This window comes from Myotis nattereri (genome assembly GCF_964212035.1).
Source record: "Myotis nattereri genome assembly, chromosome: 5".
Lineage (NCBI taxonomy): Eukaryota > Metazoa > Chordata > Mammalia > Chiroptera > Vespertilionidae > Myotis > Myotis nattereri.
The window spans coordinates 21,576,143-21,592,022 of record NC_138080.1 but is presented as its reverse complement, the minus strand read 5'-3'; the positions used below and the strand labels follow the sequence as shown (position 1 = coordinate 21,592,022).

Genomic DNA, 15,880 nt, shown 5'->3' with positions numbered 1-15,880 from the left:
ACAAAATAGATACATTGAAGGGAACAACAGCTAATGAAGGGCTTCCCTGTGTCTTAAAGTTTGAGCAACAGCAGAGAGGCCACTTCATTCCTCAACTTTCTCTGACCTCTTCTCTCATCCCTCTTGCTCACTCCCCTCTGGGCACTGGCTACTTTTGGAGCCGTAAATATCTGAGACTGTGTCATTTTCATGGTCTTTGCTTGGCTCTTTCAGCAACAGGGCACACACCTCCCCCAGATAGCTTTGTGTCTTTCTCTCTGACTTCCTTGAGGTCTTCGTTCAAATGTCACCTTGTTGGCAAGGCTTCCTGAACTCACAGTAAAAAAAAAAAAATAGCACCCTCACTCACTCTTTTTTACACCTAATTTTTTCTCCCGGGGAAAAGGTCTAAGTGGGACAAAACCTCCTAATCGGAGATGTCAGGATAGGTCCATTATGATGACCAATATAAAAAAAGCATATTGATTAATTTTTTTGTTTTTTCTTTTGTTTGTTAATCCTCACCCAGGGATATTTTTCCATTGTTTTTAGGGAGAGCAGAAGAGAGAGTGGAAGACAGAGAGAAACATCTATGTGAGAAATGCATTGAATAGATGCCTTCTGCCTATGCCCCAACCAGGGCCCGGGCTAGGGAGGAGCCTGCAACCAAGGTACATGCCCTTGACAGGAATGGATCCCAGAACCCTTTGGTCCACAGGCTCTATCCACTGAGAGATCACCACTGAGCCAAACTGGCTAGGACTATATTGATTATTGATGACAAAATACAAATGGTAGCATTTCAACTTTTACTAAGGCTGCTTTGTGTGAAAATTAATCATATCATTTTTTTTTAGTTCTTAGTCATCACCTCTACCACATGGTACAAGGCAATGATACCTCAGTTTCAGAATTTATTCTCCTGGGACTTTCAGAGGAACCAGCACTGCAGCCCCTCATATTTGGGCTTTTCCTCTCCATGTACCTGATCACTGTGTTGGGAAACCTGCTCATCATCCTGGCCGTCAGCTCAGACTCCCACCTCCACACACCCATGTACTTCTTCCTCTCCAACCTGTCCTTGGTAGACATCTGTGTCACCTCCACCACCGTCCCAAAGATGCTGTGGAACATCCAGACACAGAGCAAAGTCATCACCTATGCAGGCTGCATCACACAGATGTATTTTTTCATACTCTTTGCAGTGACGGACGACTTTATCCTGACTGTGATGGCCTATGACAGGTATGTGGCCATCTGTCACCCACTGTACTACACAGTCATCATGAACCCCCGGCTCTGTGGACTGCTGGTTCTGGTGTCCTGGATCATGAGTGCCCTGTATTGCATGTTACAAAGTTTAATGGTGTTGCGACTATCGTTCTGTACATGCTTGGAAGTTCCTCATTTTTTCTGTGAACTCAATCAGATGGTCCAACTTGCCTGTTCTGACACCTTTCTTAATAAGATGGTGGTGTGTTTTGGGATTGGGCTGATGGGTGGTGGTCCCTTTGTTTGTATCATTTACTCTTACTCTAAGATAGTAGCCTCTATGCGAGGAATCCCAACAGCTGAGGGGAAGTATAAGGCATTTTCTACCTGTGTGTCTCACCTCTCAGTTGTCTCCTTATTTTATGGAACAAGCCTAGGAGTGTATCTCAGCTCTGCGGCCACCCACAGCTCACACTCAAGTGCAGCAGCCTCAGTGTTGTACACTGTGGTCACACCCATGCTGAACCCCTTCATCTACAGTCTCAGGAACAAAGACATAAAAGGGGCCCTGAAACAATTTGTTGGGATGACAGGCATAAAAGGTCCAGTTGTCCTAGGGATGAGGAAGTGTCCATGATTGCAGGGATCAAAGTCTTGGGCCTTAACTTGTTATTCTTTAGTTAGCATGTCATTGTAGAACTTGCTTTTTTATTTATTTCCCGGACTTTCCATTTGTTTGTTGCAACTTCTCTATACAACTTAAGTAACCACTTTATTAAGCTTTCTGCTGTGTAATATAAACAGTTTTTCCCTGTGTCTTTATTCTTAACTTTACAGTTTTTCCAACCTTACTCAGAAATACTTAGAAATTCCAGTTTATTGAATGGGCAACAGAGATTTCTTTAGACACAGACAGCAGCATGGTGGTTTCCAGAGGGAAGGGGGAGGCGAGTACTAAAGGATCAAGGGGACCAAATAAATGGGGACAGAAGATGATTTGACTGTGGGTGTTGGGCACCCAATAAAATATACAGATTATGTATCAAAGAAATATACACTTATAACCTATCGGATCTTATTAACCAATTTCACCCTAATAAATTTAATTTAAAAAAGAATAAGTTGTTCTCCAATGACATACATCATTGTATGTAATTTGTTCTTATTTTATCGATTGAATAATCCTAAGTGGTACTACTAATGTGGAAAAAACTTCACTTGGCTACTGAGACCATTTATCTAATTTCATTCCAGGAAAATCTAAAATCACTGTTTTCATGTTTATTTCCCTCATTTTTTATAATTCGGCATCTTAACAGCTTTTCCTTATACTATAGACTTATCATTGTTTCCTTTAAGTTCCAGCCTGTTGGTAGTGATGCTGTAGGCTACCAATGGCTGGGGCATTGGTCTGGCCCTGCTACTTGTTATACGGACCATAGTTATGGCTGAACTGGCCCTAGTGGTCCTTATAACACTTGCCACAACCACCAGGAAACTATGACCACACAAGATTCATTCCTCTCACCACTCTCAGGGGACCACAGAAGGCAGTCATGTGGAGAAAGAGAGAGAGAATGGCCTGCCTTTAATGGGGTCCAAGGGAAGGATAGATAGGGTTTTGCAGATTAGTCCTTTCTCCGTCAATTTAAAACATAAGAGCAGGGCAAAACTGTTTGTATAACAGAGCAGAAAGCTTAATAACGTGGTTATTTAAATTGTATAGAGAAGTTGCAAGAGCAGGAATGAGAGCAGGGGAAGTAAAGAGGATCACTAATGAGGTAGTCACCTAGGCTACCCAGGGTTTTCTAAAAGGGGAACTTCATGGTTGAGGGCAACCTGGGTGCTTATCGAGTAGCCGTGTCATGCAATTGGCAGACAATATGTTTATGTAACATGGGTATCTTTGAACTGATGTCTCATAAATCATAAGCATAATGCCAGTTACTTACACTCTATACATGCTACTCTGTTTTTTACCTTCTTTCTTGGTTTTATTGCCTAATTCAGCTCAGGGTCCAGAATGCCTACAGTAGTTTTGGCAAAAATTGATTATCAAATATATATCTCCCACAGGAATGTATATGGAAAGACAAATTTGCATACTACCTGAGTGTCAGAGATTACATAAAAATGAGAGAGCAAAATTATTAGCCACCCATTTTATTATTATGCAAGGTATTTCTTGTTCATGCTATTTATCTACTCAATTAGGTAGATATGCTATATATGTACTCATTGAAGTATCAAAGACTGGCTTTTATGCATTGGGGTGTATTTTTATGCATTGGTTAGTGTATTTTATCTTTTAATGAATCATTTTCCATGAAAAATCTAGTGCTGTCTACAATTGTGAGTTCTCTATAGCTCTAACAAAATATTTCTCCTTTTTTAAATGTTGTGATAACTACAATAGGGATGTATAATGAACAATATTACGATTATCTATGCCTGGCTGGCATGGCTCAGTGGTTATATGTTGACCTATGGACCAGGAGGTTGATGGTTCGATTCCCAGTCAGGGCACATGCCCAGGTTTCGGGCTTGATCCCCAGTGTGGAGCGTGCAGGAGGCAGCCAATCAATGATCCTCTCTCATCATTGATGTTTCTATCTCTCCCTTCCTCTCTGAAATCAATAAAAATATATTAAAAAACTGATAATCTATTGTATGTCTCCCTCATGCTAAGGAATTTCTTTTACTCATGAAAAAGAGGATGTCTTACTAGAGAGCTTGAATTCCTGCTCAGCATTTGGTTCAGGGTCACCAATTTTTCTGCACTGACATGAATGTCCTTTCAGCCTGTTCAATTTCCCTGGAACAAAACCTCACTATAGTCACCTGTTTGTACAGTTACCTGCAATAAACTTGAGTAAGAATATAATCATGAATGCTATCTCCAAATACCAGGCATATGCCCCAAATCAGAAGAACTATATTATTACAATTGCCCTCAGTGCTATTTGCTTGGATTATTGTATCAGTTAGCTATTGCTACATAACAAGCATCCTAAGCCAAATGGTTTATTATGATGCCTTTCTTATTTAATGAGATTATATGATGGGAGTTGCTCTGATCTCTGCTCAGATACTCCTGAGCCTGCATCAGCTGAGTGTTTCTATACTGTATTTCTATAGCTCATCCTTGATGTTGCATGAGGCTGTGCCACACCCCTATCTTGAACCAATTTATGTCAGTTTACTTATATATGTATGTTAATCTTGTAGTGTAGAATAAAATGAGTTTATATAAACTACCTATATTTAATTGTACTATTTTTATACCCGTAGAGAACACTCTGTTCTCTGTTTTCTAACCAGTTTGAAGATGTACCTTCAACCGTAGATAAAATGTGACTCATCTACTGTGCTCTAGATTGTACCTTGAGACTTAAGGTTTTTTTAAAATATATTTTATTGATTTTTACAGAGAGGAAGGGAGAGGGAGAGATAGAAACATCAATGAGTGAGAAACATTGATCAGCTGCCTCTTGCACACCCCTACTGGGGATGTGCCCACAGCCAAGGTACATGCCCTCGACCGGAATTGAACCTGGTACCCTTCAGTCCGCAGACCCATGCTCTATACACTGAGCCAAACCAGTTAGTTAAGTGTAGCCCTAGCTGGTTTGGCTCAGTGGATAGAGCATCAGCCTGCAGACTGAAAGGTCCCAGATTCTATTCTGGTCAAGGGCACATGCCTGAGTTGCTGGCTTGGTCCCCAGTAGGGGGCATGCAGGAGGCAATGGATCAATGATTGCCTCTCATCATTGATGTTTCTATCTCTCTCTCCCTCTCGCTTCCTCTCCGAAATCAATAAAAATATATTTTAAAAAGAATGTGGCTATTTTAAAAAAAGGAATATCTAAGTGTACATCATAATTAACATATCCTATATAATAAAGAGCTAATATGCTAATTAGACCAAAGAGCTGAACGACCTTCCAGACAACCTTCTGGATGAAGCCAGGGCTGCAAGGGCCAGCTGAGGCTGTGAGGGCCAGCTGAGGCTGGGAGGCATCCAGGGCTGGGAGGGCTGAGACCCTTGCAGGAATTTTGCACATCAGGCCTCTAGTATTTTATAATGAGGGATTTAATGACAGCTCTTACCTTGTGAAATAAGTACAAAATCCCTAATCATTTTGACAGATTGTCAGGAATCCAGAGGAACACAGCTCTCCCTTATTAGAGAGGAGGATAGCAACTTTTTAGAGCCATCAGGGCTGTGTCCCCACCACAAGTTAGTGCTTGAGGATCACACGGACCTGCTAGTGATGGGTTTCTTGGCCTCAGACTTTGAGGAAAATGTTAACTCAGGGTTGTGATAAGGTGGTAGGAGGTCAGACCTCTGGAAAGCAGAAAGATTAGGGAGAAGGAGAAATGAAAACTAAACTTACTTGACTTTTAACCTGGTCTCTTGGGATCAGAGAATCATTAGGAAAAATTTCCTTTCTGTTTATTCCAGAGGCCCACAGGGAAATCACATGCTCAGATGCTGGAATAACCCAAGGGAAATGTGCCTGATGAGCAGGTATAGAGAGAGCTGTAAATATCTCTCCTGTGGAGTCCCTCTGCTTGTACCATGTTGATGAACAGGACATGGTTGTTGCTTTTGATTCCTGAGCTGGATCAGGGACTGATGCTTCCCTCCTTCCTGCTGTCTTGTGTGGGGACAGAGCTTCAGTCTCCATCATCAACTATCCCGGGAGGAGTTCCACATGGAGACCTTCCTCTCAGAGATCCATCCAGGTGAGTCTGAGAGCCCAGCAGGTACATCAGGAGAGGGTCAGAGAGGATGGAACCTGAGAACTTTTACCTGGGTCACTGTGAATCTAATCATCCTAGCCCAGAGACAAGCAAGTATTGTGTCTATATTCTTGGTTCAGTCACTAATGTGTAATTAATTTACTTAGTACCTTAAGATGTGTTTGTTTGATCTACACTACAAAGACCATAGTTGACACTTAAGCGATGGGTGTGGGTATACACTGTAAAATGAATGAAATGCATAAAGAAGACATATCTGAGGAGTTTTGCTCTTTGGGGAGCAGGGAATAGAGTATTAGGTGTGGAGCACAGTGCAGTGAAGTGAGAGTGTTTATATTAAATTTCTAAGATGGGGTGTGTTTGAGCATATTCTGTATTTATTGAAAATACCCTGATCAGTGCAGGGAGATGGTACCTTGCAAAAGCAGTTCTTGAGCCATACATTGCAGTATCTTCTCTAATGCTGGGTATTCACATGAGAAAAGTTATTTAATAAGGCTCAGAGGAATAGCAAATATTCATTCGAAAGACAAACTTGCTATATGGTAAGTGTTCATATACATTGGAACCTGATTCCAGAATCATTGAATGAATAATAACTGAGCACCCCCCATGTGACAGAACAATCTAGGAACATTATGTATTATATCCTTTTAGATATGTCTTTACAATTTAATTATTCACTGGCGTTGATATCATTAAATTATTGCTATTTTATGGATTGTTTCAATTAATATTTGATTCTTCATTCAATTATGTTTATTTTGGTTGTTTTGACACTACTATTTTTAACCTGGTTTATTACCCCTTCATTCTTTCCATGTTGTCACTGTTCACATTCTTAGTTTTGTTTCTGTGTGAGTGTGTATCTATGCACATACCTTTGTGAAAATTCCAAATGTGAGCAAAGCAGGTGACATCCTGCTCTTTTGGATCCTGCAGCATAACAGTGAGGAGAGAGAATACTGAAATAAATGTGTGCTTAAAATAATGTCCTCAGGAAGAATCATATGAAGAAAGCTATTCAGTGTAAAAATTGTCATGGTGTGGGCAGATGTATAAAGCATGGTCTGGGAGGTCTTGCATGTTGGATGTAGACCTGAACCAGGACCAGAGGGTGCCCACTGGGTTTGTCACAAAAGAGATGAAAACCCAAAGCCCAAGAAATAATAGAAATGATGCCACGTCAAAAAAAGAAGGAAGGGGCTAACCTCATCCTCTATCATATTATATAAAATTGAAGTGGTTATATAATTACGAAACAGGTACAGAAAATGCAAGTGTTCTACTGCTTGATATTTATAATGTTCCACATTATATTTTCTTCTGTGAAGTGTTGCTTTATTCCTTTGCTTTGGGTGTACAATATGTAAAGTGACACCATAAAGATATCACCTCTTTTGTCTTTTAGACAAGTTTCTTTTTGTTCTCTTATTATTTTGCTGGGCATCCGGGGAATGTGTTTAGGGTTCAAATGCTGCCAGAACCAAGGAAGATTTTTCTTCCTTACACCTGATCTTTTGAGTTCATTTTAAACTCCTCATTTCATTTCATTCCTTACTCTCTCACCCTCTGTTTATTAAACCGATTTTTATACAATTACAACTATTATTTTATTTATTTCTTTTTCATTATTACACTACAGTTAGCATACAATATTTATTAACTTAAGGTGTACAACATAATAATTGGACATTTATATACCTTACAATGTGGTCACCACAATAAGTCTACTAACCATCTGTCACCATGCAAAGTTATTAAGATATTATTGACCATATTCGCCATTCTATACACTATATATCCATGGCTTATTTATTTTACAACTGCAAGTTTGTACTTCTTATTCCCATTTACCTTTTCCATCCTTTCCTTCCTCCCCTCCCATCTGACAACCACCTGTTTGGTCTGTGTATCTATGATTTTGATTTCATTTTGCTTTGGCTGTTCATATGTTTTTTCTGTGTTTTTTTTTTCTAGTCTACATGTAACTGAAATTCTATAGTATTTTTGTGACTCTGCCTGACTTATTTCACTTAGCATAATACCCTCTAGGCCCATCCATATTGTTGCAAATGGCAAGATGTCAATGTTTTTTATTGCTGAGTAATAACCTAGTGTGTGTGTGTGTGTGTGTGTGTGTGTGTGTGTTGTGTATCTCACAATCACTATCCATTCATCTATTGATGGACACCCAGCAATTCCACTCTTGGGTATTTATCTGAAGAAAACAAAAATGCTAATTTGAAAAGATATGTGCACTCCTATTATCATTGCAGTATTATTTACAATAGTCAAAATACAACCAGATTTTTAATTGAGTTTATTGGGGTACAGGTTTCAAGTGTAGAACTCAATAAGACATTATGTATTCACTCCATCTGTGCACCCATCATCCCAAAAAGTCTCTTTCTGTCACCATTTTCTTCCCCTTTACCCACCTCCACCTCATCCACCTGTCCCTTTGGCTGTCACCATACTGTTGTCTGTTTTGACGTATTTTGCTTAATCCCTTCACCTTCTTCTCTTTTTTCCATTCTTTAAAAAAAATTTTTTCTTTATTGATTAAGGTATTACATATGTGTCCTTATTGCCCCATTACCCCCCCCCCCCCCCATGCCCTCCCCCTCCTGGTGTTTGTGTCCATTGGTTAGGCTTATATGCATGCATACAAGTCCTTTGGTTGATCTCTCCCCTTACCCCCACCCTACCCAACCTTCCCTCTGAGATCTCACTCATTTATGGACTATAATGAACCACATAAACTGATGAACAAAAACAGATCCCTTCACCGTCTTTCATCTAGTACTTCCTTCCTCCACCCCTCTGACAGCTGCCAGTCATTCTATGTATTCGTGCCTCTATTTCTATTTTGTCCTTCAGTTTTTTTTGTTCATTAGATTTTACATATAAGTGAGAGCATATGGTAGTTGTCTTTCTTTGTTTTATTTAACTTAGCATAAAAATCTCCAGGTCCATCATGCGGTCACCAATGATAAGACTCCCCCACCCCCACCCTACCCCCACCCCAACCCCCCCCCTTTTTTTGCAACTAACTAGTAATCCATTGTATAAACATACCACAGCTCTTATTTTCTTTATTTTTTTAATTTTTATACCACAGCTCTTTCATCCATTCACCTACTGCTGGGCACTTGGGCTGTTTCCAGATCTTGCTTACTGTAAATAACAATGCAATGAACATAAGGGTGCATACATTCATTTGAATTCGTGTTTCAGGTTTCATAGGATATAATCCTTGAACTGAAATCACGGGGTCTAAAGGAAGTTCTATTTTTTATATTTTGAGGAAACTCCATACTGTTTTCTACAGTGACTGCACCCCCCACACCCGTCTGCATTCCCACCAACAGTTCATGAAGGTTCCCTTTGGTCCACAGCCTCATCAGCACCTGTTGTTTGTTGAATTATTGATGATAACCATTTTGGCATGTGTGCGGTGAGATCCCTTTGTAGTTTTCATTTGCATCTCTCTAATGGTTAGTGATACTGAACATTATTTCATATGTTTATTGGCTAAATGAAATGGGGTATGTCCTGTTTGGAGAAGTGTCTAGTCAGTTCCCTTTCCCTTTTATTTTATTTTATTATTGCTTAAAGTATTACAAAGAGTATTACATATGTATCCTTTTCCCCCCCGCCCTTGACAATCCCCTGGCCTCCCCTAACCCCAGGGTCTTATGTCCATTGGTTATGCTTATATGAATGCATACAAGTCCTTCGGTTGATCTCTTACCACCCCCTCCTGCCCCCCAATCCTCCCCAGTCTTCCCACTGCAGTTTGACAGTCTGTTCGAGGCAGCTCTGCCTCTGTATCTATTTTTTTTTCAAAAGTTTATAATGGTCTTTATTATCCGTAAATGAGTGAGATCATGTGGTATTTTTCTTTCATTGACAGGCTTATTTCACTTAGCATAATGCTCTCCAGTTCCATCAATGCTGTTGCAAATAGTAAGAGTTCCTTCTTTTTTACAGCAGCATAGTATTCCATCCTGTAGATGTAACACAGTTTTCTAATCCATTCATCTACTGATGGGCACTTAGGCTGTTTCCAGAACTTAGTTATGGCGAATTGTGCTGCTATGAACATAGGGGTGCATATATCCTTTCTGATTGGTGTTTCTGGTTTCTTGGGATATATTCCTAGAAGTGGGATCACTGGGTCAAATGGGAGTTCCATTTGCAGTTTTTTGAGGAAACTCCATACTGTCTTCCATAGTGGCTGCACCTGTCTGCATTCCCACCAGCAGTGCACGAGTGTTCCTTTTTCTCCACATGCTCTCCAGCACTTGTCGTTTGTTGATTTGTTGATAATAGCCATTCTGACAGGTGTGAGTTGGTACCTCATTGTTGTTTTGATTTGCATCTCTCAGATGATTAGTGACTTTGAGCATGTTTTCATATGTCTCTTGGCTTTCTGAATGTCCTCGTTTGAAAGGTGTCTATTTAGGTCCTTTGCCCATTTTTTGATTGGATTGTTTATCTTCCTTTTGTTGAGTTGTATGAGTTCCATATAAATGTTGGAGATTAAACCCTTATCGGTGATAACATTGGCAAATATGTTCACCCATGCAGTGGGCTTTCTTGTTGTTTTGTTGATGGGTTATTTTGCTGTGCAGAATATTTTATTTTGATGCAGTCCCATTTGTTCATTTTCTCTGTAGTTTCCAATGCCCAAGGTGATGTATCGGTGAAGAAATTGCTTTGGCATATGTCTGAGATTTTATTGCCTTTGGATTCTTCTAGTATTTGTATGGTTTCCCGTCATATATTTAAGTCCTTTATTCATTTTGAGTTTATTTTTGTGTATGGTGTAAGTTGGTGGTCTAGTTTCATTTTCTTGCATATATCTGTCCAATTTTCCCAACACCATTTATTGAAGAGACTATCTTGGCTCCATTGTATGTTCTTGCCTCCTTTGTCAAATATTAATTGAGCATATTGGTTCGGGCCTATTTCTGGGCTCTCTATTCTATTCCATTGATCTATATGTCTGTTCTTGTGCCAGTACCAGGCAGTTTTGAGAACAGTGGCTTTGCAATACAGCTTGATATCTGGTATTGAGATCCCACCTACTTTGTTCTTTCTCAGGATTGCTGCAGCTATTTGGGGTCTTTTTTTTATTCCAGATGAATTTTTGGAGAGTTCGTTCTAGGTCTGTGAAATATCCTGTTGGTATTTTAATGGGAAGTGCTTTGAATTTATAGATTGCTTTGGGTAGTATGGACATTTTAATTATGTTGATTCTACCAATCCAAGAACATGGTATGTTCTTCCATCTGTTTATGTCTTCCTCTATCTCTTTTTTCAACATCCTGTAGTTTTCTGAGTAGAGGTCTTTTACCTCTTTAGTTAAGTTTATTCCTAGGTAGCTTAATTTTTTTGGTGCGGTGGTAAATGGGATTGTTTTTTTAGTCTCCCTTTCTGTAAGTTCACTATTGGTGTATAGAAATGCCTTAGATTTCTTGGCATTAATTTTGTATCCTGCTACATTGCCGAATTCATTTATTAAGTCTAATAGTTTTTTGATGGAGTCTTTAGGGTTTTTTATGTATAATATCATGTCACCTGCAAATAAGGACCGTTTTACATTTTCTTTTCCAATTTGGATGCCTTTTATTTCTTCTTCTTGTCTAATTGCAATTGCTAATACTTCCAGTACTAATGCTGAACAGGAATTGTGAGAGTGGGCATCCGTGTCTTGTTCCTGTTCTTAGGGAAAATGGTGTTAGTTTTTGTCCATTGAATATGATGTTGGCTGTGTGTTTGTCATATATGGCTTTGATTATGTTGAGGTATGATCCTTCTATTCCCAACCTGCTGAGAGTTTTTATGAGAAATGGGTGTTGGATTTTGTCAAATGCTCTTTCTGCATCAATTGACATGATTATGTGGTTTTTCTCTTTCAATTTGTTTATGTGATGTATCACGTTTATTGATTTGCGGATATTGTACCATCCTTGCATCCCTTGGTCATAGTGTATGAGCCTTCTGATGTATTGCTGGATCCGATTTGCTAAGATTTTGCTGAGGATTTTGGCATCTATGTTCATGGGGATATTGCCTCTAATTCTCTTTCATTGTGTTGTCTTTACCTGGTTTTGGTATTAAGGTGATGCTGGTTTCTAGAATGAGCTTGGAAGTGTTCCTTCCTCTTGAAATTTTTGTAGTAGTCTGAGGAGGATAGGTGTTAGTTCTTCCTTGAGTGTTTGGTAAAACTCCCCTGTGAAGCCATCTGGTCCTGGGCTTCTGTTTGCTGGAAGCCTTTTGATGTCCGCTTCAATTTCTTCCGGTTGAGATTTTTAGATTCTTCCTGATTGAGTTTTGGAATGTTGTATTTTTCTAGGAATATGTCCATTTCCTCCAGGTTGTCTAATTTGTTGGAGTAGAGTTGTCCATAGTATTGTTTAGCAATCATTTGTATTTCTGTGGGGTCTGTTGTTATTTTGGCTGTATCATTTCTGATTTTGTTTATTTGGGTCCTCTCTCTTTGCTTCTTGGTGAGCCTGGATAGAGGTTCATCAATCTTGTTTATCCTTTCAAAGAACTAGCTCTTGGTTTCATTGATTTTATGTATTGTTTTTTTGGTCTCTATGTCATTTATTTCTGCTCTAATCTTTATTATCTCCTTCCTTCTGCTCACTCTGGGCATTTCTTGATGCTCTCTTTCTAATTCTGTGACTTGTACAGTTAGATGATTTACTATCATTTTTTCTTGTTTTTTGAGGTAGTCCTGTAGAGCTTTAAACTTCCCTCTCTGGACTGTTACCATTGTATCCCATAGGTTTTGGATTGTTGTGTTTTCATTGTCATTAGTTTCCAGTATGTTTTTAATTTCTTCTTTGATCTTATTGGTAACCCAATCAATATTTAATAACATGCTATTCAGCTTCCAAGTGTTTGAGTATTTTGGGTTGTTTTTATTGTAGTTTATTTCTAATATTATATTTGTGGTCTGAGATGATGCTCGGTATGATTTCAATCTTCTTGAATTTGGGGCGAGTTTGTTTGTGACCCAATATGTGGTCTATTTTTGAAGATGTCCCATGAGCACTTGAGAAGAATGTATATTTCGTGGCTTTGGGGTGAAGTGTACTGAATATGTCAGTTTAGTCCAATTGATCTAGTGAGTCATTTCGGATTTCTGTTTCTTTGCTGATTGTTTGTCTGGAGGATTTATCCAGTGATGTCAGTGGTGTATTAAAGTCCCCTACTATGATTGTATTGTTGTCAATCTCTCCTTTGATATCTTCCAGGAGTTTTATTTTTATGTATTTGGGTGCTCCTGCATTGGGTGCATATATGTTCACCAGGGTTATATCTTCTTGTTGTACTGATCCCTTTAGTATTATGAAGTGGCCTTCCATATCTCTTGTTATGGCCTTCACTTTGAGGTCTATTTTGTCCTATATAAGTATTGCTACCCCAGCTTTTTTTTCATTTCCTTTTGCCTGAAAGATATTTTTCCATCCCTTCACTTTCAGTCTGTCTGTGTCCCTTCTTCTGAGGTGGGTCTCTTGTAGACAGCAAATGTATGGGTCATGTTTTTTTATCCATTCAGCTACTCGATGTCTTTTGGTTGGAGCATTTAGTCCATTTAGGTTTAAAGTTATTATTGAAAGGTACTTGTTTGTAGCCATTTCTTTTTTTGAGTGGCTGCTTTTCCTGAGCTTTTTATTTCTTCTTTTTACAACAGTCCCTTTAGCATTTCTTGCATTGGTGGCTTGGTGGTGATAAACTCCCTTAGCCTTTTTTGTCTGTGAAGCTTCTTTTTTCCCCTTCAATTGTGAATGATAGCCTTGCTGGATAGAGTATTCTTGGATTCAGTCCTTTGCTTTGCATCACATTGTCAATTTACATCCATTCTATTCTGGCCTGATGTGTTTCTGTTGAGAAATCATTTGATAATCTAATGGGAGATCCCTTGTATGTAACTTTCCGTCTGTCTCTTGCAGCCTTTAAGATTCTCTCTTTGTCCTGAACATTTGCCATGGTAATTATGTGTCTTGGTGTGGGTCTTTTCGGGTTCACCTTGTTTGGGACTCTGTGCTTGTGTGATTTTTTTCTTCCCCACCTCCGGGAAGTTTTCTGATATTATTTCTTCAAATAGGTTTTCTAATCTTTGTTCCTCTTTCTGCTGTTCTGGCACCCCTATTTTTAGTATGTTGTTTCGTTTCGTGTTGTTCCATAGCTCCTTTAGGCTCCCCTCCTGTCTTTTAATTTTTTTCTCCAATTGCTGTTCAGTTTGGGTGTGTTTTGTTTCCCTGTCTTCTACTTCTCCAATTTGGTCCTCTGCTTCTCCTAGTCTACTGTTGAAACTTTCAATGGTGTTTTTTATTGCAGCTATATCACTCTTGATTTCTTCTTGGTTCTTACATAATTTATTGATTTTTTCATCTGTTTCTTCTTGCTTCTTGCATAAGTTGTTGATTTTTTCCTCCATCCGGTTTATGCCTTCTAGGACCCTTAATCTGAATTCTTTTTCTGTCATGCTGCATGCCTCAGTTTCACTTAGCTGCTTTTCTGGTGGGTCCTCCTTTTCTTTCCTTTGGGGGTTTCTTTGTCTACCCATGTTAGATCTCACCGACATGTCTAGATGTTGAGTCCTTCAGTGGCTGCTCCTTGGGTGGCAGTGGCTCTTCAGGCTGCAGTTGCTCCTCGGGCGGTTGTGGTATCAGCTGCTCCTCTGTTGGCAGCAGCTCCTGTGATGGGTGCTGTTCACCGCTGTGGTGGCTCCTCTGGATCTTGGGGGTAGGCTTCACACACAGCTGCTGTTCCTCCAACAGAGAGTATGGTGATGACGTGGCTGCTGTTCCTTGGACGGGGGCGGGCTATGCAAGCAGCTGTTACTCCTTCAAATTGTTACTTTTAATCTCTTAAGCAGTCTCAGTGGAAGGTGTTTTTCCAATAGAGTGTGTGAACTGTCTTCCCGCAAGGCAAGGCAGATGTCTATCCCCCCTGCCAAGGGAGATGTCTATGTGGCTGTGTGAGGGAATGACTGAGCCAAGGAAACTTGGGGTGTCTGCCTTCTGAGCTCTATCCCCCGAGTCCCCAGTGCTGGCCTCTGTTCTCTCAGCTCCAGTCCTCTTCGCCCTCCCTCTGCCAGAGCACAAGGTGGGTGGCTCCACAGGGAATGTTTGTGCCTTGGCCTTTTAAGAGGGTGCCTGAAGCCCAGCTGCCACTCCCTGGCAGACAGCACCCCACTGCTTTCCACAGCTTGATGCTATGTGGATACCTTCCTCAGCTTGGTGCTCTCTGATGGGGAGCCCAGCTTTGGGATTAGATCCCAGAATTCTCAGTGGCACCCCCCCTCCCCCCCACCACCAGATGAGATATCTCTCCTGGACTTCAGTTGCCCTCTGTGGGTCACGTCTCTGCCCCTCCTACCAGTCTCTATGTCGGCTCCACCTTCGGTCCTTGGGTATCAGGGTTCTCTCCTGTGAGTTTTTCGTTGATTATTCAGGAAGCCTTCTCGTATTTCAGTTATAATTCCAGCTTGTTCCTGGGAGCATGGCCATGCAGCATCCTCCTACTCTGCTGCCATTTTTAATCTCCCCTTTCCCTTTTAAATTGGGTTGTTTATCTTTTCCTGGTGTTGAGTTGTATGAATTATTTATATATTTTGTAAATTAACCCCTTATCAGATGTGTCATTGGTAAATAGGTTCTACCATTCAGTGGGTTTCCTTTGCATTTTGCTGATGGTTTCTTTTTCTGTGCAAAAGCTTTTTTGTTTGATGTAGTCCCATTTGTTTATTTTTTTCTTTTGTTTTCCTTGTCTGAGGAAATATATGCCAATAATATTGCTGTGAGAAATGTCTGAGATTTTACTGCTTGTTATCTTCAAGGATTTTTATGGTTTCATGACATACATTTAAGTCTTTTATCCATTTTATTTCAAT

The 15,880-nt window shown here is 39.9% G+C and overlaps 1 protein-coding gene across 1 annotated transcript; it reads left to right on the top strand.

The window, feature by feature from the left end:
* Positions 1 to 859: 859 nt before the first annotated feature.
* On the top strand, positions 860 to 1,828 carry LOC308519442 (olfactory receptor 7A10-like; the record flags this gene model as incomplete). Its single annotated transcript, XM_081091428.1, has 1 exon — positions 860 to 1,828. One exon carries the CDS (start codon positions 860 to 862, stop codon positions 1,826 to 1,828), a length of 969 nt encoding a protein of 322 aa, XP_080947554.1.
* Between the last annotated feature and the right edge of the window lie 14,052 nt (positions 1,829 to 15,880).